Below are 25,865 nucleotides of genomic sequence, written 5' to 3' on the forward strand. Positions count from 1 at the left end.
GCCCAGAGCAGACTTGGATTAAAGGGCCTATTTTGGCTACTGCAGTGCTCATGGAGGGCAGTCATGCCAAGGCCGTGGCAGGGCAGGGTTGTGTGCTTCTTCCCGTAGCCCTGTGAGCCACCACAGCCATGGGTTGATGGGACCTGGGAAGTCTCAACATACGCTCAATTTTCCTTCTCTAGTTCAACTGTTATGTACAGTGTTTCAATTTTAGTAAATGCTAGCTTTTCTTTTTTTTTTTTTTATTGAACACTAAAATATCATTAAATAAAATATATTTAATCTGGAAGATTTAATTTTCTGTTTTATATATAAAATACAGTAAAACAATGAAATATATTAAGAGTTTAGCTGTGGCTGAGGTCAAATCATATCCCCCCAGATATGTGCCATATGGTAAGTTTCTTAATGTGGTATTGCTTATATTTAAGAGAAAGATTCTCTTTGTCATTTAGCATAAACCTTATAGCTAGTTTCCTGAACATCTATATCATAGTGAAGAGTTAAATACCTAATTCAAATAAAAAGTGTGGTATGTCAGTAGAAGCCATCGGCTTATTCAGTATCCTCCCATTTTCTAGAGGTTGGACCAGCCTCCATGATTGTTGGGAATCTGGTTGCTGGGAAAAGAATTGCGCAGGCCTCTGGGCGGGAGCTGGCTCACCTGGAAGACAGTGACCAGGCCAGGAAGGTAACGGACCAGTGCCTGGGAGGGTGAGGTGGGCACCTTTCACGTGAAGCTCTGAAGGACTGAGTTGGCCTCTCTGTGCAGTTCCTGTTCCTGCCCGATGTGCTGCAGTGGAGGGCCCACACCACTCCTGACCACCCGCTGTTTCTGCTGCTGAATGCCAAGGTGAGGCCTGCCCGGCTGCTCCATGGGGGCCAGTGGAGCCTGCATGGTGTATACTGAGGTACCTGAAGAGCAAACCCTGAAGTCCCCAGCTCAGTGTGACTCAGTGACTGCTTTCCTAGGGCACAGTGACGAGCACAGCAACCTGTGTCCAGCTGCACCGAAAGGCTGAAAGGGTGGCTGCTGCTCTGGTGGAGAAGGCAAGACTGAGCATTGGGGACCATGTGGCTTTGGTCTTCCCTCCAGGTAAGCACACCAAAACGTCCCAGAACTCACCTGGATTTCTCCTCCACACACACCCAGATTCCGTGGGTCTTTTTTCATGGGACAGTCCTAGTGGTACTGGTGTCACAGTTACCTTTCCCACAGACTGTTGGAGAGACTTTGGTGGGCTTCCGGGATGCAGTCCTGCACCACTGCAACCATAACAGTCCAGCTTCTGAAACTTAACATTGGGTGATAGCAGTTCCAGTTAGCTTTTTTACATGTCTATACACCCTTGTAAATGTAATCTACTGTGATTAGACTCAGACATTTTTAGTATTACAGCCTTTATTATTATTTTGTCTTTTCATCTGGCTGGTCTTTCCCTGTCTCTCCCCTACATTTTATTATAAAGCACACACCCTTGTCACCACCAGCCAGGTCAAGAAATAGGTCTTTGCCAGGCACTCGGAAGTGCCTTTGTCTTCCTGTCCCAACTATGGCCTTCTCCTTCTTCCCCAAAGTAGCCACTGTCCTGACTTTTGGAGTTGGCATTTCTTCTATTTCTTTATAGTTTGATCCCTAGACATACTTTAGTCTGCAAAGTTTTCTTAAATTTGATATATTTTTAAGTCTCTTTTAATCTACAGGCTACCCTCTTCCCTTACAATTTATCTATTAAAGACCTGGCAGCCCTGGCCGGTTTGGCTCAGCGGTTAGAACATCAGCCTGTGGTCCTGAGAGACCCGGGTTCGGTTCCCGCTAAGGGCGCGTACCTCGGTTGCAGTTTGTCCCCGGCCCTGGTTGGTTGTGCGGGTAGCAGCCACTCGATGTGTCCCTTTCACGTTGATGTTTCTCTCTCTCTCTCTTCCTCTCTCTCCCTCACACTCTACCTGAACCAAAAAATGGAAAAATGTCCTTGGGTGAGGATAAAAAAAAAAAAAAAAAAAAAAAGACCTGGCATAACCCTGCAAATCAGCACATTCCCGGGTGCTGTATTCCCTGCAGTTTGGCAGCTAGATCCAGACAACAGATCAGACATAGTTTCCAGTCCCTTGCCAAGACTATAAGTGATACTGAGCTATTTCATCAGAAACCACATGTCGGATAATCTCTCCTTTGGTGGTATTAGCAGCCAGTGGTACTCAGTGTTCTACATTCTGAATTCATTAGGGGTCACAAAACAGTGATCTTCTTTCACTTCTTTTTTATTTTTTAGCCATAAAACTAATAAACAGACACTCTCTCATCTAGTATTTGGTCACCCAGTGGTAGACGTCATACGTGAAAGGCAGTAGTATTCTTTTCTTCTGTCCATTTTCAATAAATGGAATTTTGTTTTCTAGCATACTCCAGAGGTGACCAATCATTATGAACTCATGAGCTTAAGCATATTTTTGGGTTTCAATCAACTGCAGTTATTTTCTTTTTGAAGCTCAAATTTCCCCATCTTAGGCCAATAGGAGCCTCTTCTGGCTAGCTCCCACATCATTTGGCTTTTTTGTTCTGGGTGTGCCTGGGGGCCCCAGGCCCATCTTGTGCTCATCCTGTCCCATACCTGGGATCAGCCATTTTTCCATGGAGTCTGGTCCTATTGCTCCCAGAACAAACTCTGACCACATTTCCTTCCCCTGAGAATCTTAAGGATGTTACTCCATTTTCTGGTGTAAAGTCAGATGGCAATTTAATTTTCTTTTTCTTATGAGCCACTTGCTGCTTTTGCTCTGCTACCTAAAGGGAAATTTTTCTTTCTATAAAGTCCAGGATGTAGTCTTAATATTAGTTGTTATGGGTCAATATTCTCATATATAAGGAAGATATTTTTAAGTAGGCAGCTTCAATTTTTTTTTTTAATTTCAAGAAAGTTTTCTAGAATCAGGTTTTTTTCTATTTGTTATCTTCCTTTGCTTTGATTCTCTTCCTGTTCTCTTCTTCCATTTATGTGTTAGATCTTTGTCTTCAGTATTGTCATTTTCTGTAGAGATGACCCAGTTTCTTACTAAACTTCTCCGAGTTTTAATAGTCCCCTCTCATCTTCTGTCACTGAGGCTTTGTCTGTTGTCCTGTTTGCTCTTGTGCTCCTTCTGCTTTGATCTTCATTTTTTGAAATGATATTTTATAATTTCTAGTTCTTTTCTCATTTCTGATATATTTTTCTAATTCTGATTTCTGTTGTACTTTTATGTCTTATATCATCTTAATGTATTTTAGCATATTTTATTTATTTATTTATTTTATTGGCCCTGGCCGGTTTGGCTCAGCGGTTGGAGCATCGGCCTGCGGTCCGGAGAGACCCGGGTTCGGTTCCCGCTAAGGGCATGTACCTCGGTTGCAGTTTGTCCCCGGCCCTGGTTGGTCGTGAGGGTGGCAGCCACTCGATGTGTCCCTTTCACGTCGATGTTTCTCTCTCTCTCTTCCTCTCTCTCCCACCTCTCTCTCTATCTGTGCAAAAAAAGGAAAAATGTCCTCGGGTGAGGATAAAAAAATAATAATAATAATATTTTATTGATTGACTTGAGGGAGAGAGGAAGTGAGAGGGAGAGAGAGAAATTTGATGAGAGAGAAGATCGATTGGCCACCTCCTGCATGACCCCCACTGGAGATCAGGCCCACAACCTGAGCATGTGCCCCGACCAGAAGTGAACCATCAACCTCTTGGTGTATGGGTCGACGCTTAACCACTGAGCCACACCGGCTGGGCCTATTTTAGCATATTTTTAAAAAGATAGTTAAAATTTTTATCTGCTGTCTCTCTATATAACTTTGTAAAAATGTGAGCTCACGTTGTGGCCAGCTTTCCGAGGTTTACTGACTCTGTCTCCTCCCCAATCTTACTGCCACCCATCCCCTTCTCTCCTTCTTTCCCTTGTCTTGTCTCTCTTCCCTTGATGTGTCCTTCCCTTCTAGCAGGGTTTCTGCTGTGGGGGCCCTGCCTGCTCTTGGGTTGAATTGCTGCTCTCACACTCTCACCAGTAAATGGATGATGGATGGTTTCCTTGCCTCTTTCTGCTCTCTGATCAGACCCATAAATTGGAAACGAGATGCCAGTGATCTCCCCCATGCAGAACAACAGTGCTTGCCACTGGGTGCTCTGTCCTTCCTGCTCGGTGCTCGACCTTGGAGACTTCCAGAAATCTTCACTTGTCCCTTTCCCTCCTTTCCATTCCCCACTCTTCGCTCTGCTGTTCTCATTAGACTTTTGCTTATGTGCAGACCTCAGATGTCCATCCATACCCATCAGGTTGGGTTGACCCTTCCTCTCCAGTCCGCTGTTGAGGTCACAGTTCTGTGAGTTTGTTGTTTGGCTATCATCAAATTGTTTTCTCCCATATCTGGCCTGTGGGTGACACACACTCGGCATATCATTCTCTTCCCTGGTGACTGTGCCTTAGCTGGAGCAGGAACCAGGTTATGTTTGTTGCTTTGGTTTGCTTCTCTCGGGTTGTAGGTGCTGGTGCATCACCTTTTCCCCTCTATAAGTTTGTTGTTGTCTTGCCTAGAAGCTTGTGGATTTTCCTTTTCACCTCAGAGTTAGGAATTTTACCAGGATGTGCCCAAGTGTGGGTTCTTTCTCACTTTGTTGCTCATTTAATCTTCAGACTCTCATTTTCTTTCAGGAAAATGTTCTTTTCATTACTGCCTTTTCTCTCTTGTCTTGCTTTCGGAACTCCTCTGACTTACACTGTGGATCTCTCATGCAAGTCTTGGATCTTCTCCATGGTGACTCTTGTGTTCTGCTCTATGCTGACATCGTTCTTGCCTGACCTCCAGGCCTCTTGTCCAGGTCTCAGCAGTGACCATCTCTTTTCAGATTATCTGGTGGGACTCCTGCCACTGGGGGGCCTTTACCTTGGGAGGTTGCCATGGAGTGTAGACATTCATGTGACCACTCACCCATGTGCTCCTCTGCCCAAGAGCCTGGGTTATTTCTTGACATCAGATACTCCAGACCTTCTACTGGCATTACAGTCACTTGTATTCATTCCAGTCCCTGGAATGGGAAGCTGTTTTTCTCCAGGGTGATTGTAACTTCCTGGGTTCCAAGGCACTTACAGAGCACCTCAGTGTAAGGCAAGCATCGCCCTGGCTGGGAGGAAGAGCTGGCGGGTGCTGTCTCTCCCCGGCCCCCTGAAGGTCCACACTGGCACGTGCCAAGAGCCTGGGAGGACAAGAGCACATCCTAGGCTCAGGGCTGGGGCTATAGGCACGTGGTGTGGAAGGCACCCTCGGAGGGGGTGGGGCTGACGTAACGAGGTGTGTGGGAACTGTCTTAAATGCTAAGAGCGAAAAGAAGACAGTGCCATCCTGATAATTGAGAATCTGAGTGATGAAAATAGCTGATGCCTTTCTCTACTTTGGGGCATGTTTGACACTGTTCATCAAAAATGTTTAAAGAACATGCATGGTGAAGTTCTAAGTTTACATTTTAAACACCATAGTGCAGGTGGAAAGTGGACTAGTAGGAGGGCCTGGAAATCCCAGTGGTGCAGGTGCTCTGCAGAGGCATAGGCGTGTGTATTGTCTAATTCTTGGAGAATCCAAGACTGTCTTCCAGTTCTCAAAGGAGCATGTGACCCCAGGAAGTGGCAGAAGGGTGGGGCCAGTGTGTTGCCGGTGACTCTGGGAGAAAAGGAAAATTGCAGAGACAGCAGGAGCTGTGCTAGCTCAGGAAACGAGTTCCCACTGATACCTCTTTGTGTTCAGTTTAATGATGTGTTTGTGGCACATTGGCAGAGTAACCGTGCTGGGTGTTTGAACACTCACATGTGTGTTGGAACTGCTGTGTGCCGGCCCTCAGTGTGGCCCTCACTTGATCCTCCCAGCCGCCCAGAGGCACTGAGCAGATGGGTGGTCCTCTGGCAGCAGTGTTGGTAGGACCAGCCTGGCCTGGTGGGTGGACTCAGGCCCCTGTAGTTACCATGCTGAGCTGCCCCTGGCTTCAGTGGTCACATTCCTAGTTATTGGTAGAGCCTTGGGATTTGTAATCCAGTGAAACCCATGAATTGGGTTAAATGTGGCATATTTATCTTGACTCTGGAATTGAAACAGCCTGAGACTCTGATGTCTTGTAGCCTGAGGATGCCAGGTGGGCCTTATCTGATTTGAGGGCAATATCTAGAAAGGCCTCCAGGGTGTGGGGGCACAGGTGTTCTCAAGTCAGACTGAGTTCAAGAAGAGAAAATGGGTTTTCAGTGTGGTATGATTCCCCACAAGTGCTAATTAGGGGGGATTTTAAACATATGAAAAAGATGAAGGAACAGCATGGTGGTTCTTTGTTACATCGTGTTGTTGAGAACGAGGCAGAGACATCCTGGCCTGCCCCCAGGGGTGTCGACCTCCTGTAGATGTGTGAGCAAGGAGGTACAGGGCTTCCATGTATACTGCCCCCGCTTCTATGTTCTCATGTCTACTCTCATGGATAGCCTGGCCCTCAAAGGGCCTTTCTGTCCTCGCCACCCGTCCCGTGTCCATTTTGTGCACAGAGATGGTGGTCAGAGCTCACTGTTCTACTAGGCCCAGGCTGCACCCACACCCCTCCCTGGCCTCCAGGGTCTTTGAGAAGTCAACCTGCAGTATGGGTATCTTCTGCCTCTGCCTGACAGCGTTGTGTTCAATAAGTGTTTCACTAGTTGGGGTAGTAGCACCTTTACCAGGCAAAGCACATTGCATCCCCGTGTCTTTTTGCCGTTCCATGGCACTAGACGCGGTGAGCTGCTATCAACCCCACGCTGACCCTCTGACTACGTGTTTCCCCAGGGGTGGACCTCATTGCTGCCTTCTATGGCTGCCTGTACTGCGGTTGCGTGCCAGTCACTGTGAGGCCCCCGCATCCCCAGAACCTCGCCACCACACTTCCCACTGTCAAGATGATCGTGGAGGTGAGTGTATGCTGTGGCCCCACAGGGCAGACCTGATCAAGGGCCTACATGCTGGTCAGACCACGGGTCTCGTCTCCTCTCAGTGTCTGGTTATCTTTTCAGGGCCCCACACGGGGGTTTGCTCCCAGGCATCATGTCTCACTTGTGCCTTGATCCCTGTACTCTGCAGGTCAGCAAGTCTGCATGTGTCCTCACCACACAGGCCATCATGCGACTGCTCAAGTCCAAGGAAGCAGCAGCCACTGTAGACGTCAGGACCTGGCCCACTATTCTAGATACAGGTACGTGTCCTTAGTGCCATTGGTGTGCACATGGGTCCCCACCAGGACGAACTCTCTTTCCTTTCATTGTTGCAGAGACTTATTATGGCCACCCAAAATAAGTTAGTTAAGAGCAGCTGATGTAAATGGTGAGGAGGCTGCTAATAGCCTGCTGGCTGGTACCCTGCAGCCTGTGTTCACCTGCTAGAGCTGGACATAGGACTGAGGGAGACATGAAGCACAGCTCATTACTCACAGGGTCTCTTCCTCCAGGGGCAGCAAAGATCCTTGCCTGAGGCCTGTGTGCCTGAGACCTGTGTGCCTGAGGCCTGTGTGCCTGAGGCTTATGTGCCTGTGGCCCGCAGCTTCTGCTATTCCCTCACAGCAGTTGGCAGTTGTGGGGACATGGACAGTCCCACAGTATATGCACACACCAGCACACACCCATCCCTCGTCCCTGTCATTGATGAATGCTCCATCACCCCGTGAAATATTTGTGGGACAACTGCCTTGGTCTATCAGGTCAGCCTAGGACTGAGAGTATCTCCCGAGTACCTCATCAAGACACCCCAGATGAGCAGCACTACATAGGCTTCTTTGGTGACTTGAGGTACGCAGCCACGTAGGTACAAAGCACTGAGCAGAGTCCCTTTTTACCCTATTGTACTTGTCCACTTTTGTGCTTCAGGACACCACCTCTGAGAGGAGGTCAGGGACTGTGTTGTCTGTGGCCACTTGCCTGACACACTGACAGGCATGGAAGCGTTTCCATGGCACTCTCACTGGCCAGGGTTTTTCTGATCCTGGCTCACCCCAGGTTCTGTGACCTGAGCACTCCTGACCTTCTCAATGGTGACCAGAGGACTCCCTTGTAGCTCTCATGGCTTCACCTCCAGCTCCACCATGCCCACTGTCCCTGTCATACAGCATTGTCATGGTGTGTCCACACCATGTGATGTTTCCTTGAGGGTTGAAATAAGCTTTCCCACTCACATACACAGTCTGCTTTCCTGTAGCCTGACATCTGTTCTGAGTGTGCTCTCTCCAGGACTCCTTGGTAGAAATCGTGTCTCAACTCTCCTTGTGAGAGCCTGAAGTAGTGTTAATAGGCGTCTCTCATTAACAGATGACATACCAAAAAGGAAGGTGGCTAATGTGTTTAGGCCTCCCTCCCCGGATGTGCTGGCGTATCTGGACTTCAGTGTGTCGACTACAGGAATCTTAGCAGGCGTGAAGGTGGGTCCTTTGATTGTAGCTCCTGCTGCTTTGGCCCTGGACACAGGGGTGGGTAGAAAGGGTGTTGGGTGCGGGTGTGTACAGGCTCTTCCTCTCACCCAGAGCCTATATCAACAATGTTGTTCCTTAAAGTTTGTGTTTAATATCAGTAAACTCAAAGGTGGGTTAGCCTGAGAACAGTGCGTATTTTGATGTTTTATGGTAATGCCTGAACTGTCAGATTTATGGCTTACTTGCCTTGAGGAGCAGGTGGCTTTGATGAGTCCCTGTACTCTGCACATTAGCAGGAGCCAAGCGCTTCATTAAAATACTGTATTATCCTGAAATCTCATGTAGATTTTTAATGTCCTGTTTCCTGGGTATTATTTGGTTTATGTGGGGTTGTGAGCCAGTCATTCTTTAAGGAAGTAAATTTGTCTGGCCACCATGGACAAGGGCACTGTTGTTAATCCCTTTCTTCCTGCACATCACTGAACAGACCTTGTATTTTACCCCCTAAGATGTCACACGCAGCCACAAGTGCCTTGTGCCGCTCCATAAAGCTGCAGTGTGAGCTGTATCCCTCGAGGCAGATTGCCATCTGCCTTGACCCCTACTGTGGCCTTGGCTTCGCCCTGTGGTGTCTGTGCAGGTGAGTGGAGGTAGTGTGTGCAGGTGAGTGTTCAGATAGAGTGTGTGTGCAGGTGAATGGAGGTAGAGTACAGATAGTACAGGTGAGTGGAGGTAGTGTGTGCAGGTGAGTGTTCAGATAGAGTGTGCGTGCAGGTGAATGGAGGTAGAGTACAGATAGTACAGGTGAGTGGAGGTAATGTGTGCAGGTGAGTGTTCAGATAGAGTGTGTGTGCAGGTGAATGGAGGTAGAGTACAGATAGTACAGGTGAGTGGAGGTAGTGTGTGCAGGTGAGTGTTCAGATAGAGTGTGTGTGCAGGTGAATGGAGGTAGAGTACAGATAGTACAGGTGAGTGGAGGTAATGTGTGCAGGTGAGTGTTCAGATAGAGTGTGTGTGCAGGTGAATGGAGGTAGAGTACAGATAGTACAGGTGAGTGGAGGTAATGTGTGCAGGTGAGTGTTCAGATAGAGTGTGTGTGCAGGTGAATGAGGTAGAGTACAGATAGTACAGGTGAGTGGAGGTAATGTGTGCAGGTGAGTGTTCAGATAGAGTGTGTGTGCAGGTGAATGGAGGTAGAGTACAGATAGTACAGGTGGGTGGAGGTAGTGTGTGCAGGTGAGTGTTCAGATAGAGTGTGTGTGCAGGTGAATGGAGGTAGAGTACAGATGGTACAGGTGGGTGGAGGTAGAGTGTGCATATAACGTGCAGCTGAGTGTGCTGGTAAAATATACAGGTGAGTGGAGGTAGAGTGTGCAGGTGAGTGTTCAGATAGAGTGTGTGTACAGGTGAATGGAGGTAGAGTACAGATAGTATACAGGTGAGTGGAGGTAGAGTGCATATAATGTGCAGGTGAGTGTGCTGGTAGAATATACAGGTGAGTGGAGGTAGAATTTGCAAGTGAGTGGAGGTAAAGATAGGTGAGTGTGCAAGTGAGTGTTCAGGTAGAGTATACAGGTAAGTGTGCAAGTAAGTGGAGGTAAAGAGTACAGATGAGTGTGCAGGTGCATGTAGGAAAAATATGCCGGTAAGTTTGCAGGTACAGTGTGCAGGTTAGTGGAGGAAGTGTGTGCAGGTAAAGTGTGCAGGTAGAGTGTATAGGAGTGTGGGAAGAGTGCAGGTGAGTGTAGAGGAAGTGGGCTGGTGAGTGCAGGTACCCCTGCTGCTGTGCCCACCCACCTCCTTGATTGGAATTGCATGTAGCTCTCGAGAACCTGAACATTCTAAGATGCATCTTTGAGGCAGGGAAGTCAAAGATACACATGTGAGTAGGTTTGTTTGAGGGAAGGGTGGGTTTGAGTCTGGATCTGAAATTAAGTAAAAGAGTAAAAAATACATTTTTTGTTAAATGCAAACATTATCCATTACTAGTAATTGGGAAGAGATGACTTAATTCCATCAAATACTAGGAAGTAGCAACAGGTCTTTAGAATTAGAACACCAAGTCCCCAGCCATCAGACCCTGTTCCTGACTGTAACTCTGGATCCTTATGAAGTGCTGGAAGAAAACCAGCACTCCCTATGCATTGTACCCCTATCCCCACAGCATGTTTTTCACTGAAACCCTCACTGGACATTAGGGAGAATTGTCCCTTGTTCTATCCTTGAAAAAAAGAAAGAGGCGGTCATGCCAGGCCTTTTGGGCGCAGGCAGGCAAGGCATCTGGGCTGCACAGATGCCACACCTGGGCAGAGCAGCTGTAGCAGATTTGACCCTTCGTGGCCCCCACAGTGTCTACTCTGGACACCAGTCTGTGCTGGTGCCTCCACTGGAGCTGGAGAGCAATGTGTCCCTGTGGCTGTCAGCTGTGAGCCAGTACAAGGCCCGCATCACCTTCTGCTCCTACTCAGTGATGGAGATGTGCACCAAGGGCCTCGGCGCACAGACAGGTGTCCTCAGGGTGAGTGTTTCTGTACCTGCTCTCAATTTACTGTCCTGCATCCCTCCTCAGGAAGTGCCCAGACCAAGGGTTCCTAGGTTGGCTCTAAACCAGGCCACTGGAACCTAAAAAAAGACTCCCAACACAGGTCCAAGCAGTTTGTGGAAACAGAGAAAACCCTTACTGGGCATTGAGTCATGCTGGCTTCATGTCCCTTCCCGGCACCTACCCTGCTGGGAGCTCCTCCTTCACCTCCCCACCACACCTATGCAGGTGGTTGCTCCCTTCATCCGCACACCCATGTGGCAGGAGATAAGAGTGTGGGGCGGGCTGGGGTGTGGGATTGGCTTAGGGCCGGTACATGGTGGGGGGTGGGGGGAAGCCTGTGGAGGGGCAGGTCTGACACTAGCTCTGGGTGCATGTTGGAGGCCTCAGGATCCTTGAGGACCTGGGGCAGGAGCTGGGGGAGCCCTGTGGAGGAGCTGTGGCCAGATGAGCAGAAGGGCTGGTATGGATGTGGAGCAGATGGGTACCCTCTAGCGCTTCCTTCCATACTTAGAATTTTGTAGAATGCAACCAAGGCAGAGGATGTAGGGTCTATGTTTAGGTCACACATGGGTCCCCTCAGAAGCTTCCTAAAACAGTACTCAGAGCCTGTCTCACCCTGCTTCCTCCCAACAGATGAAGGGGGTGAACCTGTCATGTGTGCGCACGTGCATGGTGGTTGCTGAGGAGCGGCCCCGGATTGCGCTGACACAGTCCTTCTCCAAGCTGTTCAAGGACCTGGGCCTGCCCGCTCGCGCAGTGAGCACTACGTTTGGGTGCAGGGTCAATGTGGCCATCTGCCTCCAGGTAAGGTGGCTGGGCTGGGCACCCGAAACGGACAGTTTTTTAATCATTGCTGTTCATTGTTATGCTGGCCACATCCATTTCTCATTCTCTGAGCCTTTAAAGTTTCATTTCCAGATCGTTTATCTTGGAGAGCTGTGAGGGTTCTGTTTTAAAAGATACTCTATTCTCTTCATGAACAAGACTTATTTGGAAAAAAACAAATTGTTTTTCAACAGTGATTATTTCTTACCTAGAAGAATTTATCTAAGTTGGATAAAATATGCAGTTGATTTTTTAAAACAACAATAACCATTGTTTTAAGACATCTAGCAGTTTTAAATGGAAACATTAATGTGATAATTTGTATTGCCCGTAACCCATATTTGAGACATTAAGATTGTACTTATTAAAAGAAAACATGACATTTTAGAAATTGAACAGCTAACTTCAGTGCTGTTCACTGCTTCTTCAGGTGACTCCGATTATTTTCCAGAGTTTTTACTAGTATCTCAATTTCACTTCTTTCTAAAAATATACTAAATGCCTGCGCACCTATATAGACAAGACTTGGAGGAAAACGTAGCATCAGAACCAGAGCCGGGCCCCGGGGTGGAGCTGTTTTCTTGTTTCTGGAGTCTTGGCTCAGCTTGGCCCTCATCTCAGAGCACTCCTGTCACGGGCCATCATCCTTTCCCCAGCTGATGTCCTCTCAACCATGAAAAGACTGCTGACCACTCCAGGCCTCAGACCTTTGCCATGTGGCAGGAGGAGGTGGGCTGGGGTGCCCTCCTCACACCCTTCCTATTGTAGGAAGTAGGACTGAGCATCAGGCTGTTGGTGTGTAGTCAACGGCTGTAAGTGAAGGTGTGCCCTCCTTACTCAATATTTGAAGGCTATCTCCTCTGTTTGTTGGCTTGTGGGATGCCATGTGTGATTGCAGAAATCTTAATGAGATAATCGCATTTGCCCTTTGAGATGCAGTGATGCATTTTGCTGTCTCTTACCGTGTGTTTCTCACGTGGCCTGTTGCTTTCTGTTTGTCTCCTGTGGCCGTCTCCTCCTGTCTCACTCTGCTGGCCTCCTTTGCCTCTGTCAGCCCAACAGGCTGGGAAAGCTGGCTGAGCAGGTACGACCTTGACCTTGACTTCGAGGTGCCTCTGTGCTTTCCCCCATGAGATCATGTGGCCTTCTCCTCAACTCTAGACAAATATGTGTTTCTTTTGCTGTCTGACTTTGCCCACGGTGGATATTATTTTACATATTATAAAAGCTCCTTTGTAATAAAATTTAAGAGCAAAAATGTTTTCAAAAGAATTTAACATTTATAGCATTACCTGTGGAGGGAAGGGCTGTTGAATCTCAATGAAGCAGTTTTTGTTAACGTTGTTTGGGATCTTCAGAGAGTGCTGTTGAGCAGAGTGTCCATTTAACTTGATGTTCCTCATCTAACAAAGTGGAACATAACATCCTTCACTCAGGATCCAAGTGTCAGAGGTAAGGAAAATGAAGATATCACTCCACTGACCCTGATTGAGCCTCTGCTGTCTTCAGCCCTCAGTAGAATGAAGTTGGCTGGAGAGAGGCCAGGCCTGACTGATGGCTGGGTGCAAATGCCCCCAAATCCTATGGTGGTGTTTTTACCATAACATAGAGACCAGCTGTTAGAACTGAATGTAAGATTGAATACACTCTGGCATATTCGTTCAGTGTTACTGGTGTTTCAGTCGATGCTATCAAGCCATGTAGATGGATGCAAAGCATCATTGTTCCTGGGCAGGCTCCCTGCTGGAGCAGAGCTGCTGCCTTCCTGGCGGCGGGGAGGAGCTGTTAGGTGGCTGTGCCATGTATATGCAGACGTGCTGCTCTCCTTCCAGGGCACGGCTGGCCCGGACCCCACAACGGTCTACGTGGACATGAGGGCGCTGCGCCACGACAGGTAACAGCCATCAACAACTCTGGTGAAGGTGTGCGGCTGGGTCTGCCCTTACTGGACCTCCCTGCGGCCGGCCAAGCTCTACTAGGGGAGCCTGGGTCCCCCTCTGCGTCCCTGTGTCTTCACGTCTCAGTCAGTGTCCCTTTATCTGTCATTCCCATGACCAGGAAGGGTGATAGGAGTGACCAAACATTTGACATTTAGCTTTTTATAGGGTTGAGGACAAGTAAACCAACTAACGGCAAGGACTTTTTTTACACAATACCATTTGAAGGCAGGTCTTAGTTTTTATATCAGTAAACGTGTGCTGAGGGCCACAGTATATGTCTGTGGGTCCAGGTTCTTCCCAGCTTTGAAATCAGATCCCAGTCTGGGCCCTCAAATGTGACCATGCCACAGCTTACGGTAAACAGTGGTAGAGATTACTGTGGACAGGCCAGCTGGTCGGGGAAGGTCCGAAAGAAACCTGGAACAGGCTCCTGCTCTGAACCATGCCAGGTGAGCCAGGTACGTAGAGGGCATGTCCTCTGTGGCACCTGAAATCACTGTTCCAAGGTCACAACAGGGTTGTGTGACAGGCTAAAATCTTGGCTGTTGTCAACAGACTGACCATCATAGTGATAATTTCTGATTATTTTATGAGTTGCCATTTTAGAGATTGTTACCTGTGTGGTAAATTTTATCCTGATAATTTTCCTATTTTAATTTTTAGGGTACGTTTGGTAGAACGGGGTTCTCCGCACAGTCTGCCATTGACGGAGTCTGGAAAGGTAGTGGAAGCTGGAGTTCTGATGAATACAGATGGTCGGGCTGGGCTGTTTCAGGAGGCCTCCTCCTCACTACAAACATACACAAGGACTAGGTTAAGTCTTAAGTACACATTTGAGCATAAAACCAAGAAAGGAGGACTTCAGGCACAGAAACATGGAAGGAACTCCCACTGTTGGGGCTTGAGGCTGCTGGGCCCTTGGGTCAGGGCCCGATGTCTTCACACAGTCTTGGAGCAAGGGCCAGCTCAGCCACACAGCTCTGCTCCTGGCTCAGGTGACAGCCAGGAACAGGGGTTGGGAGGGGTGAGGGTGGGAAGGGTGAGACAACCTGAGGGTGCCCAGGTTAAAACTGTGAGCGCTGTGAAATGGGTCAGCACACACAGACCCAGGAGAACAGGTGTCCTCAGAACCAGGGGAGGTTTGAAGGAAGGAAGAAACCCCACATGAAAATGAAAATGTGATCTAGCAGCTGCCCTGTGTCATGGCCAGGAGACAGCAGGATAGCGGGCAGGGCCAAATGCTCAGCATGGCCAGGAACAAGCAGCCCCCAACTCACACAGCCTAGAGTGCCACCTGACTCTGCTCACACAGTCCCAAGGCCATAGCCACCCTTAGGGAGGCAGCGAGGTGCCTGGACAGGAGCCCAGGTGTCTGTACTAGGGAAGAGGAGGTGTAGCCACAGGGGCCCAGGGCAGAGGGCTCTGCTGGTCAAACGTTCTGGGGAGGGAGCATGGCCACAGGGAGAGTAGCGTAGCTAGAGCTGAGCTGGGGGAAGAGGAGGAGGAATGAGTGAACTCACATGCAGGTGCAAGGCCTTGGAAGCACACCTCCCACGTGCCTGTCTTTAGTGTCACTCAGAGGGAACCACCTGAGAGGTGCATATGGCAGTGACCTCCCCTTTCTGAGCACATTGCTGGAGTGCATACTCAGTGAATGGCTTTGCTTTATCCTTTTGTATACTCAGCATATTTTTCCTGTGTCTCAAAACAGTTCTTTTTTGCCTTTCATATTTTATCATTTATGGTAGTTCCATCATTGTTTTAATCATCCCCCTCTCTTCTGATGGACTTTTTTCCTTCCTATTTTGCTGTTACAATGACTTTTTCCTGATGGATTTGTGTTCTGGAAGGAGCTCTGGCTTCAGGGTTCAGGTGGGCCCCATGGAGAGAGGTCTTAGACTCTAGCAGCATCCAGGAAGACAGGACTGTCCCACAAGACAGCGTGTGGCAAGGGCTCTATGACGGTGAGAAGAGAGGAGGGCCTAGTACTGACTGTGGACAACAGCCTACACTCAACCTTCCTGCGGCCCCTTGTCCCTCCCCACCTGCCGAGAGGACCTCATTGTCATCTCCCGTTTTGTATGTGAGGAAACTGAGGACAGAACAGGTGACCATGCCAACAGCACCCACATGGTCTGAGCTGAGCCCATGTCTCCCCAGGACTGAGTGTGAGGGGTCCCCTGACCTGAGGCACCCTACCATGGTTCCTGGGTAAGAGCTGGTGCTTCTGTCTGTCCTGAGTCAACACAGAGCAGGTGACCAGTGGTTGGACTGAGTCATAGGCAGGAAGGGCTCTTCAAGGTTAGCATTCCGGCCCAGAACTAGGAGGCTTGATGAAGCTCATGGACAGAGCCCTTGCATGGCTGGGCTGGGACACAGCTGAGTGGTGGAGCTGGATGGCTCTCTGCACTTGTGTGCTCCCAGGAGAGGCAGGTGGTCCTCGAGTGGCCTTGAAAGATCTCAGGTAGAGCAGGGCTTACATAGACCTACTCTGCCCCTCATGACATTCAAACTAGGGTCTATTCTTAGGAACTGGGGTAATTTTGCTAAGATTCACATATATTTTTTATCTATTCAAGTCTGTTATTTCTGTTCACATTCAAATTTAGGTTGGCTTTAAGCCTCCTGATCACTTACATGTGCACATCACGTCGTTTGGATCAGCTTCTGAAGGCTGTTTTTAATGTCATTGAATCAGTCTCATATTGTCTTTGACATGGTCACGGTTCTCCTTCCAGATCCTTCCTGGAGTGAAAGTCATCATTGCGCACACTGAGACCAAAGGGCCCCTTGGAGACTCGCATCTGGGAGAGGTGAGGCTTGAGAGAACCGGAGGTGAGGCTGGGGAGTTCGGTTCTGGAGTTTCATTCACCTTAGTTTCATGTGCCCCAGATTGGGAATTCTACACCCTTTGGGGAATCTGCCAAGCTATTTGGTCCTTTCCTGCCTAGGCACATTTGTGTTTTGTATCCAGTACCTGTGTAGGATTTTGGGGTCCCATACGATGAGTCCCCACTCTGGGTTCCCTACCAACAGGGAAACCTTTAGTTTTGTAGGTACTGGGAGGCCCCAGGAGCCACATATGAACCAGCAGTGTAGAGAAAGCAGCTGTCCCTTAAAACACAGTTCCTGCACCGAGCCGGGAGCCATAGCCCCGAGGGGCTGTCATGGCACAGACACCGAGGCGGGGGGCAGGGGTCTTCTACTGAGGACACGTTCCCTGGACACACACAGACTGTGCAGGAATCATTGTGTTGACATAATGCATCCAGCATAACTTGGGACAGGTAGGACTTACTACCAGAGGCCAAGGTGGCAGGGAGAGCACAGATCACAGCCTGAGGGCCCAGGTTGGTCCTTTTATGTTGGGAACGGTCTTGTGCTCCCAGTCCTAAGCTCTAGTAACATGCCATGGGACCAGTGTTCTGGCACCTGGTGGGCACAAGGACCCTGGTGGTCTCTGATGTGAACAACCTTTGGGATCCTTATGGTGGCACTTGAGTACTGTAGTTATATACCTGGAACGAGGGTGTGAGTGAGCCTGGTGTTCTTCCAGGGGTTACTCAATGTCCTAATGGGAAAATGTGCCAGTCCCAGGGTTGGGTGGGGTTGGTGTGGGGTCTCCCCTTCTTGTCAGCTGGACCCAGGCCTGTTAGAGCAAGTTTGTATCCCCAACATGGTCATGGAGGGTGTGTGCTAAGCTGGAACCCCACCTCTTATGGCAGAAGGCCCTGTCAGCTGACCTGTCTCCTCTTAGGATACTGCCTTATGGGGATGTCTAGAGTAAGGTGCTCAGTCTGGGGAGCTGACTGTGGATCCTGGATGGGCCCTGAATTTAGAAGAACACCCTGAGGGGCCCGGTGACACAGGGTACTGCTGGCCTGTGTGCCAGATATATATAAACTCACACATACGCGGGTAAGTCCGGTGTAGGGCTTGCCTACCCAGTGAGCCTCACTCCATCACTTGTCCCAGTGTGGACATGGCCATTGCTTCCTGTCCTTATTAACAACAGAAGTTTGATGTGAGGAGTGGGAGTCACCCCCGTGAGCTCTTTCACATTGCAGAGTCCTGAAGAGGAACACTCCATTCGAAGGAGAGAAAAATGACATGTTTACTTTCTGTACCTGTAATTTTAACTTAGTTCACAGGGTAAGAGACTGAAAATGCTCCTGCCTTTGTGCACTGTTTCCTTAAATTCTCTTGGCGAGTGGATGTCTCATGACAGAATCTGTGCTCAGCTCTTTCTTGTCCTTTGGGCCCCACAGATCTGGGTTAGCAGCCCCCACAATGCCACAGGCTACTACACGGTCCATGGAGAGGAAGCACTTCACGCTGACCACTTCAGTGCCCGACTGAGCTTTGGAGACACCCAGACCATTTGGGCAAGGACTGGCTACTTAGGCTTCCTTCGGAGAACGGAACTCACTGATGCCAGTGGAGGTTAGGGGTTACAGTGATGCCCCTGTCCGCGCTGTTGGGGGACGGCTCTGTCCACAGTCCACAGGGTCTGCTGCTGCAGCTCATGAGCCTGACAGGCACGTGCAGCAGCTCAGGGATTTCTGCTGACCAACCACCCCCTTTGCAAGGAGCCTATGTCTTTGGGTGTGAGGTGAAGGATGTGCTCTGGCAATGGTGTTCTCTGAAAATTACTGTTTTTCCCTTTGTGACACCTTCACTGTCCTTGGACCCTCAAGCTCTGCTGAGGATGTGGGGTGTGTTGGTGACAGAGCTGTTAGGTCCCCCCAGTCAGAGCCACCTGCATGTTTCACCAGCCATGTGTGGCACCCTCCCCACACACAACCCCTCAAAGTTGCAAAGTCCCTTAGGCCCTAGCAGGCTGGCCAGATCAAGTCAGAACTTTTGGTAGCCCCTGTAGATGCTGTTTTGTTTCCAGAAATAGTAAGTACTATTTTTAAGTATATATTCACCCATTGATGTACTTCTGAATCGAGGGGACGGCACCTTCATCAGGCTCTGCTGCATCTCACCCATTAGTGGGCTCAGTTTTCACGTGATGTTGGAATAGCCAGCTCCCTGTCCCAGAGAGCCCACGTCAGGCTGACACAGATTCATGGAGGGTGCCCAGATTGCACTGTGCCTTTCTGAGGTGTGTGAACTGTGCCCTTCACAGAGCGACATGATGCGCTGTATGTGGTTGGGTCTCTGGATGAAACGTTGGAGCTGAGAGGCATGCGGTACCACCCCATTGACATCGAGACATCCGTGATCAGAGCACACAGGAGCATCGCTGAATGGTAAGAGCCCAGAGAAGGGTAAGGCCTGCCCAGCCCTCCTTTGGGGCAGAGCTAGGGACTGTGGGCCTTCTACCTGGTCACCTTGGTTCCAGCAGATCCTGTCTACCAGGCACATGCTGGCAAAGCTTGCCTTTTCAGGAGCTGACCCCAGGCCTGTCCACACATGCTCTAGGAAACATGCACCAGAGACCCCTTGCTCTCCACAGTTGTTCTAAAGTAGTTTCTGCTTTTTATCCTTACCCGAGTACATTTTTCTATTTTTTGTTCAGATAGAGTGGGAGAGAGAGAGAGAGAGAGAGGGAGGGAGGGAGGGAGAGAGAGAGAGAGAGAAAGAGAGAGAGAGAGAGAGAAAGAGAAAGAAACATCGATGTGAAAGGGACACATCGAGTGTTCGCCACCTGCACGACCCAACCAGGGCTGGGGACAAACTGCAACCGAGGTACGTGCCCTTAGCGGAAACCGAACCCGGGTCTCTCTGGACCGCAGGCCGACGCTCTAACCACTGAGCCAAACCGGCCAGGGCAGTAGTTTCTGTTTTTAATGCAAATTTTCTCATTTAAATGGTTGTGATTCATAATTTCTTCACTTTGTAGGGAGCTTGCATTGGGACAGGTTCAGCTTTCAACATCAGATAATGAATGCTCCTGATTTTTAGCAAGAACTTTAATTAGAAAGCAGTTTAAGCTAATCTTCTGATTGTGAGTGATGTTCAGCAGCAGTACAGTGTCTTTTCACTCTCCTTTGTTTGGCACTATTTCCCATGTATCTGTTGGCCCTCAGAAGCTGATGTCCATGCCCTGTGATGCCATCTATCTTCTCTCTGCAGTGCCGTGTTCACCTGGACCAACCTGCTAGTGGTGGTAGTGGAGCTGGACGGGCTGGAGCAGGATGCACTGGACCTGGTGGCCCTGGTGACGAATGTGGTGCTGGAAGAGCATCACCTGGTAGTAGGTGTGGTGGTCATTGTCGACCCAGGCGTGATCCCCATCAACTCTCGGGGTGAGAAGCAACGCATGCACTTGCGTGATGGCTTCCTGGCTGACCAGCTGGACCCAATCTATGTTGCCTACAACATGTGAGCACTGCTTACCAGCCCCAGGGTTCTGACCGGTGTAACCCAGGTTTCCAGGAGTTGGAACCTAGTGAAGGTGTTGGAACATGTGAAGACACTGCAGTGTCTATAGCCACCAGGACAAAGGACTGATTGCAGTCTTCATGGAATATTGCACCCCTTGCCCTACTTATACAAATTTGTATCAAAATTCCCCAAATGTCATTTGATAAGCCATTCCTGAATTACTTGAAGAAATGTTTTTAATCTTCAAGAACATTTACAAAAACATAAATGTCAATATTTTAACAGGGTGACTGGGAAAGGAAATGAAACGCCTGGCATGGGTGCTGTGAAGAACTGCAGATGTGCAATTTGTTCTCTACTGTATTGCAAGTTTGCACTTTCTAGATTAAAAATATAGTTCTTGACTTTAAAAATTCAATTATTTATTCCCACTTCAAATGACAAGTTCACATGTAGAACTTAAGCTAGAAAGAACTTGTGGCCCCAGTACAGCTGATTCACTTTGGTTTCACAGGGAGGAACAGAGCCCAAAAAGGCTGATGGAAGTCCTGCCTACCTGGCCCCCCTGCTCTTGGATCCCAGACCAGGCATTTTAGTTACAATACTTCCTCTCTTCCAGTTTCTTTATTGAAACAATTGTGTCCGATTGTCCATCTGGGGCTGTCAAGGTAGATGCTGTTTCAGAAAGATAAACCAATATTTAGGTTTAAACCACTTTCCTAGGTTTGTAACTTAATGCTGTTAAAACTCTTGTTTTCATAACATCACGATATGCATTCTTCTCAATACTTGGAAGTATACTGAATTATTATTTTTATTCTGAATCAAAAGATTTGAAAGCACTGGTGACAGCAGCTGAGGTTTACATGTCCTCAGTGCTGCTTGCAGTGCAGCTGAGCTGTGGGGAGGGCCTTGCCCCATGCTGAGTAGATGTGGTCACCCTCACCCTGGCTTTCACATTTTGAGTTACATGCCTATAAAGTTGTCCAAACCATATTCAGTTATGACTAAACTGAGTAATCTAATATTATAGTAAACCTAAATCAAAGAGAATATAAAATCCATTAGAAACTTCTAAGAATTTGAAGTGAAGCTCAAATCTAAGACAGAGTATTTTTATATAGCTAATAAAGAGTATGTTATGAAGTTGTTGGGTTTTGGGGGGAACAGAGGATGGGAAAGGTTATGAATCATGCATGCTTCATAGAAACCACTAGGTTTTTCTGGAATTTGCCTGAATCAGTGCCTAACAAAGCTGTTACTAATTCTCTACCATTTTAAATTCTCCACCAAATAGTTCTGGCTAAGTAGGCGGACTCTCACATCTTAACTCTTATTTGGCTACTAATAGCGGGTGCATTATAGCTTTGTTTGCCTGTGGTGGTGGACTGCAGTTAGTATGTTGCAACATGCTGGAATTGTATGATCTATTGTAATTATGTACATAATCTGTGTAATTTATTGTTTGACATACAGATAACAGATATTCCTTATAATAGAATGGCCGGCAGGGGAAAAACTACCTAACCCTAATCTTAATGTTGTAGTTTTGTAGCAAATATTGTAAAACTTTTGTATTGAAAGGTCAGTGGCAGTAAGACAAGGTGTCTTGTAAATTAAGACTTTGAGAAGCACATTAAAATGTTTTAAAGTTATACTCTGGGAATTCTGTATATCACACTAAAAGATTTTTATATCATAATGTTAATAAAAGTTATTGACTTTGTAATACTGCATTTTGAAATGTGTGAAAAGGTTTTTAAAATTACCCCAAATAGGATGTACTTTATTAAAGCATTCCTTTTTTTGACTATAAAGGCATATATGCTTACAGCATAAAATATACAAAGCACATTAAAGTGTAAAAAAGAAAATCTATACTCCTACCTCTGAGTAATATAGCAGCATTAGTAGTTGACGTAAATCCTTTTGGGGATTTATTTTTTTCCCTTTAAAAATTTTTCCAAAATTAGGATCATATACTTTTATGATCAGCTTTTGTACTTAATAAATTTCAGACTTTTCAATCTATTACATATATTCTTCTACATGTTTTAATGACTGTATCATATAGGTGTCATGACTAAAGGTAGCTTTTACTCAATTGCTGTTGTCCATCATAGTTCTTCCAACAGTGCTGCAGTGAACCTCCTCACAGATGTGTGTGTGCACTTCTGTGGTTACAATTACTGCCTCAAGCTTAGCTCCTATAGGTGAAGTGGGTGGGTCAGAGTTCATGCCAGGTTTGAAGCTTAGGGTGCTCACTGCCCTGGTTTCCCTGCATCCAGCTTTGCTTTTTGGTTTAATGAGAATCTATTTACACAAGCCTGTGAGATATTTAGGAAGGACCCTGTGGAGTTTTCCAAGGGCAGTGCAAAGTGAGAAACTGAGAGGTTATTATTAGTTCTAAGTGAAGTATAGGATACCTTATTCCCCAGATTCTCCAAGTGACTGAAAAGGCCAAATATCATGAATGTTCATTACAGATACCACTTAAAATAAAAAGTTGAAAAAGGACCATAAGGGACCAGATGATGCTTTGAGCTAAAGAGGGTGTGTAGATGCACTGTCACCCATTGCCACCCCCAGCCACAGTGAGCTGGACTTCCAGGTGGGTACACTTAGATGCTACAATGGGCTCCAGATAGAGAGCAGGAGAATGAAGGCCACCTATAGGCTCTTGTTGCATGCTGATAGAAAGGGATACAAATTCAAAAACAAGCAATGTCTAGCATTCACTTCATATTAAAAAGTAAGGAAAGAAGCCCTGGCTTGTTTGGTTCAGCAGTTAGAGCACTGGCCCTTGGACCCGAGTCAGAGGTTTGATTCAGGTCAAGGGCACGTACCTTGGTTGTGGTTTGGCCTGATTGGGGTCGTGCAGGAGGCATCCAATGTGTCTCTCTCACATTAATGTTTTTCTCTCTCTTTCTCCCCCTCTCACTTTATTTGAAGATAAATGGAAAAGTATCCTCAGGTGAAGGTTTAAAAAAAGAGTAGAGAAAGATCAACTTCTGGCACGACAGCTTGAGAAGCTTTATGGGCATGCTAGCCAATATAACTGGTGAAAATTGTTAGAAAACCAGTCACTTAAAACCTTTGGAAATGGTCCTTAGGGCATATAGCAAATGAAAAACATCTGTGCATGAAAGTTCACTAAGAAGGGCAAAAGTCTCTTATTTGAACTAAGACTGATCTCCTGGGAGATCTCTTCCATCCAGCCTCCACTCATGGAATGCAGCCTCCCTTGGATGAAGTGCCACTGAGAATACAGGGGCCCTGAATGCCCTTGTCCAGCTCATAGTTGGTGGTTCCGTGCCAGGAGATGCAAACTCAGACCTCTGGCTACTGCCCCCCACAACACTTTAGGGGCACTCAGCACCTAAAATGGCTTTCACTCAGAGATTCCTTGGTCTAACAAGAGAGAAACAACCTGTCACTTGCAAGGGAACTCCAGTAAATTGACAGCTGAATTCTTACCGTCAATAATGGAAACCAGCAGGATAACATTGAAAGAACTCAAACAAAAGCTCAGAATTGGCTCTGGCCAGTTTGCTCAGTGGTTAGAGTGTTGGCCCATGGACCAGAGTCACAGGTTTGATTTGGGTCAAGGGTCTGTACCTCAGTTGTGGTTCATCCCCAGTCCTGGTCAGTGTTGTGTGGGAGGCAACCAGTCAATGTGTCACTCTTGCATTGATGTTTCTCTTTCTCTCTCTCTGCCCCTCCCACTCTATCTGAAATAAACAGAAAAATATCCTCAGGTGAGGATTAAAAAACAAACAAACTCAGAATTGTATAGCCAGCAAAGCTATTTTCAAAAGTGGAAGCATAATACATTCCCAGGTAAAAAACTGAATTTGTTGCTAGCTAACCTGCATTATCAGAAATACTAAAGTCCTTCCCACTGAAAGCAAATGACCTCAGATGATGATTTCTTTTCACATGAAAAACAAAGAGCACTGGTAAAGATAAAGGTAATTATAAGACTATATAAATGCATTTTTGCCTTAATGATTTAAAGTAATATGGCCCTGGCCGGTTTGGCTCAGTGGTAGAGTATCAGCCTGTGGACCAGTGAGTCACGGGTTCAATTCCAGCCAAGGGCATGTACCTCAGTTGCAGTTTGTCCCTGGCCCTGGTTGGGGTTGTACAGGAGGCAACCAGTTGATGTGTCTCTCCCACATTGATGCTTCTCCCCCCTCCCCACTTTCTCTCCCTCCCACTCTATCTGAAAATAAATAGAAAAATATCCTCAGGTAAGCATTAAAAAAAACAAAACAACACAAAGTACTATGTATGTTATGTATTATTGGTCTTATACATATAGAAATGTATGTGTAATATTTTTGCCAGTAACAGCACAAAAGCAGTGGGTAAGAGGAAAGCTATATTAAGCCAACTTACAAATTGTAAAGTAATAATTATAACAATGTATTATTGGGTTTGTAACAACAGATGTAACATGTATAACAGTATCATAAAAAGGAGGGAAATGAAATAGAGACGTAGGAATAACATTCCTATATCTCACTGGAATTAAGCTAGTACCTCTAATTCTGATAAGATGTATATGGTAAACCCTAAAACAGCCTGTGGACCAGAAAATATCATTAAGAAATCTAAATGCTTCGTTAGAAAATATTCACTTACTGCTTAAGAGCATCAGCCCGCAGAGCAGAGGTGTGGGTACGATTCCAGCCAAGGGCACGTACCTCAGTTATGGTTCCTCGGTTATGGTTTGTCCCCAGCCCTGGTTGGGGTCATGCGGGAGGCAACCAGTCAATATCTGTCTGTCTCTCTGTTTCTCTCTCTCTCCTTCCCCCTTCCTTCCTCCCTCCCTATCCCACTCTATCTGAAGATATTTAGAAAAATATCTTTGGGTGAGGATTTAAAAAAAAAAGTTACTAGAAGCGATTAAGAGGGACATTTTATAATGATAAAAGGATCAATCAATCAGGAAGACCTAATAATTTTATATATATATATATATATATATATATATACCTAACAATAGAACACCAACAACGTACATGGAGCAAAAACAGACGGAAATGAAGGGATGACAACTGGAGACTTCAATGCCCCACTTTCTATAATTTGGATAGAATTACTAGACAGAAGTATACTTGGAACTAATATAAGATATTAAATATAAACTATAATTGAAAAATAAATTTAAAATAAAAAAACTTAGGCAGATCAATAAGGAAACAGAGGACCTAAACAAAACTAAACCAACTAGATCGAACATATCTATAAAACAATTCACCCAAGAACAACAGAATATACATTTTTATCAAGTACATATGGAACATTCTCTAGGCTAGGCCATATGCTAAGAAATAAACCTGAATAAATTTCAAACAATAAAAATAATACAAAGTGTATTTTTTACCACAATGGAATAAAATTAGGAATCTGAAAAAGAATTGAGAAACTGAAAAATATGTGGAGATGGAGCAACACATTCCTAAATAACCAATGAATCGAAGAACTCAAAAGGGAAATCAAGATAATTTGCATTGGCTATTGGGGCTCATATAAGATAACTGCCATTTAAGCCCCTAATTTTAACTTTTGGTGTTCATCAAAACTGCCTGTTTTTCACTGAATTTGAGTAAATTTGAACTACAAATAAATAAAAACCCTGAAATAACACCAATCAAACCCAGGGGCCCCATGGGACAGAGTTGTGGCCTTCTCAGAGCTTCTTGGGAAGATCCATCAAACTGTTTCCAGGGCCTCAGCTGGTACATGAGGGCTGAAGGGCCCCCTCTTGCCTTGGAGACTAGAGTGAGGTCT

The 25,865-nt window shown here is 46.8% G+C and overlaps 1 protein-coding gene across 2 annotated transcripts in view; it reads left to right on the forward strand.

Moving 5' to 3' along the window:
- LOC118617119 (disco-interacting protein 2 homolog A) overlaps window positions 1–20,402 on the forward strand; it is a 275,837-nt gene extending 255,435 nt beyond the window's left edge. For both annotated transcript variants that reach the window (XM_036242743.1, XM_036242744.1), the window contains 15 exons: window positions 582–691; window positions 773–853; window positions 973–1,096; window positions 6,812–6,933; window positions 7,103–7,214; window positions 8,320–8,429; window positions 8,930–9,060; window positions 10,770–10,938; window positions 11,599–11,769; window positions 13,623–13,684; window positions 14,394–14,451; window positions 16,469–16,543; window positions 17,999–18,173; window positions 18,865–18,988; window positions 19,815–20,402. In XM_036242743.1, coding sequence (XP_036098636.1) covers window positions 582–691; window positions 773–853; window positions 973–1,096; window positions 6,812–6,933; window positions 7,103–7,214; window positions 8,320–8,429; window positions 8,930–9,060; window positions 10,770–10,938; window positions 11,599–11,769; window positions 13,623–13,684; window positions 14,394–14,451; window positions 16,469–16,543; window positions 17,999–18,173; window positions 18,865–18,988; window positions 19,815–20,067 — 1,877 coding nt within the window. In that variant the 3' untranslated portion in view covers window positions 20,068–20,402. The remainder of the gene's footprint in view (window positions 1–581; window positions 692–772; window positions 854–972; window positions 1,097–6,811; window positions 6,934–7,102; window positions 7,215–8,319; window positions 8,430–8,929; window positions 9,061–10,769; window positions 10,939–11,598; window positions 11,770–13,622; window positions 13,685–14,393; window positions 14,452–16,468; window positions 16,544–17,998; window positions 18,174–18,864; window positions 18,989–19,814) is intronic.
- Window positions 20,403–25,865: the final 5,463 nt, after the last annotated feature.

The sequence above is a fragment of the Molossus molossus genome, unplaced genomic scaffold (assembly GCF_014108415.1).
Source record: "Molossus molossus isolate mMolMol1 unplaced genomic scaffold, mMolMol1.p scaffold_m16_p_5, whole genome shotgun sequence".
NCBI lineage: Eukaryota > Metazoa > Chordata > Mammalia > Chiroptera > Molossidae > Molossus > Molossus molossus.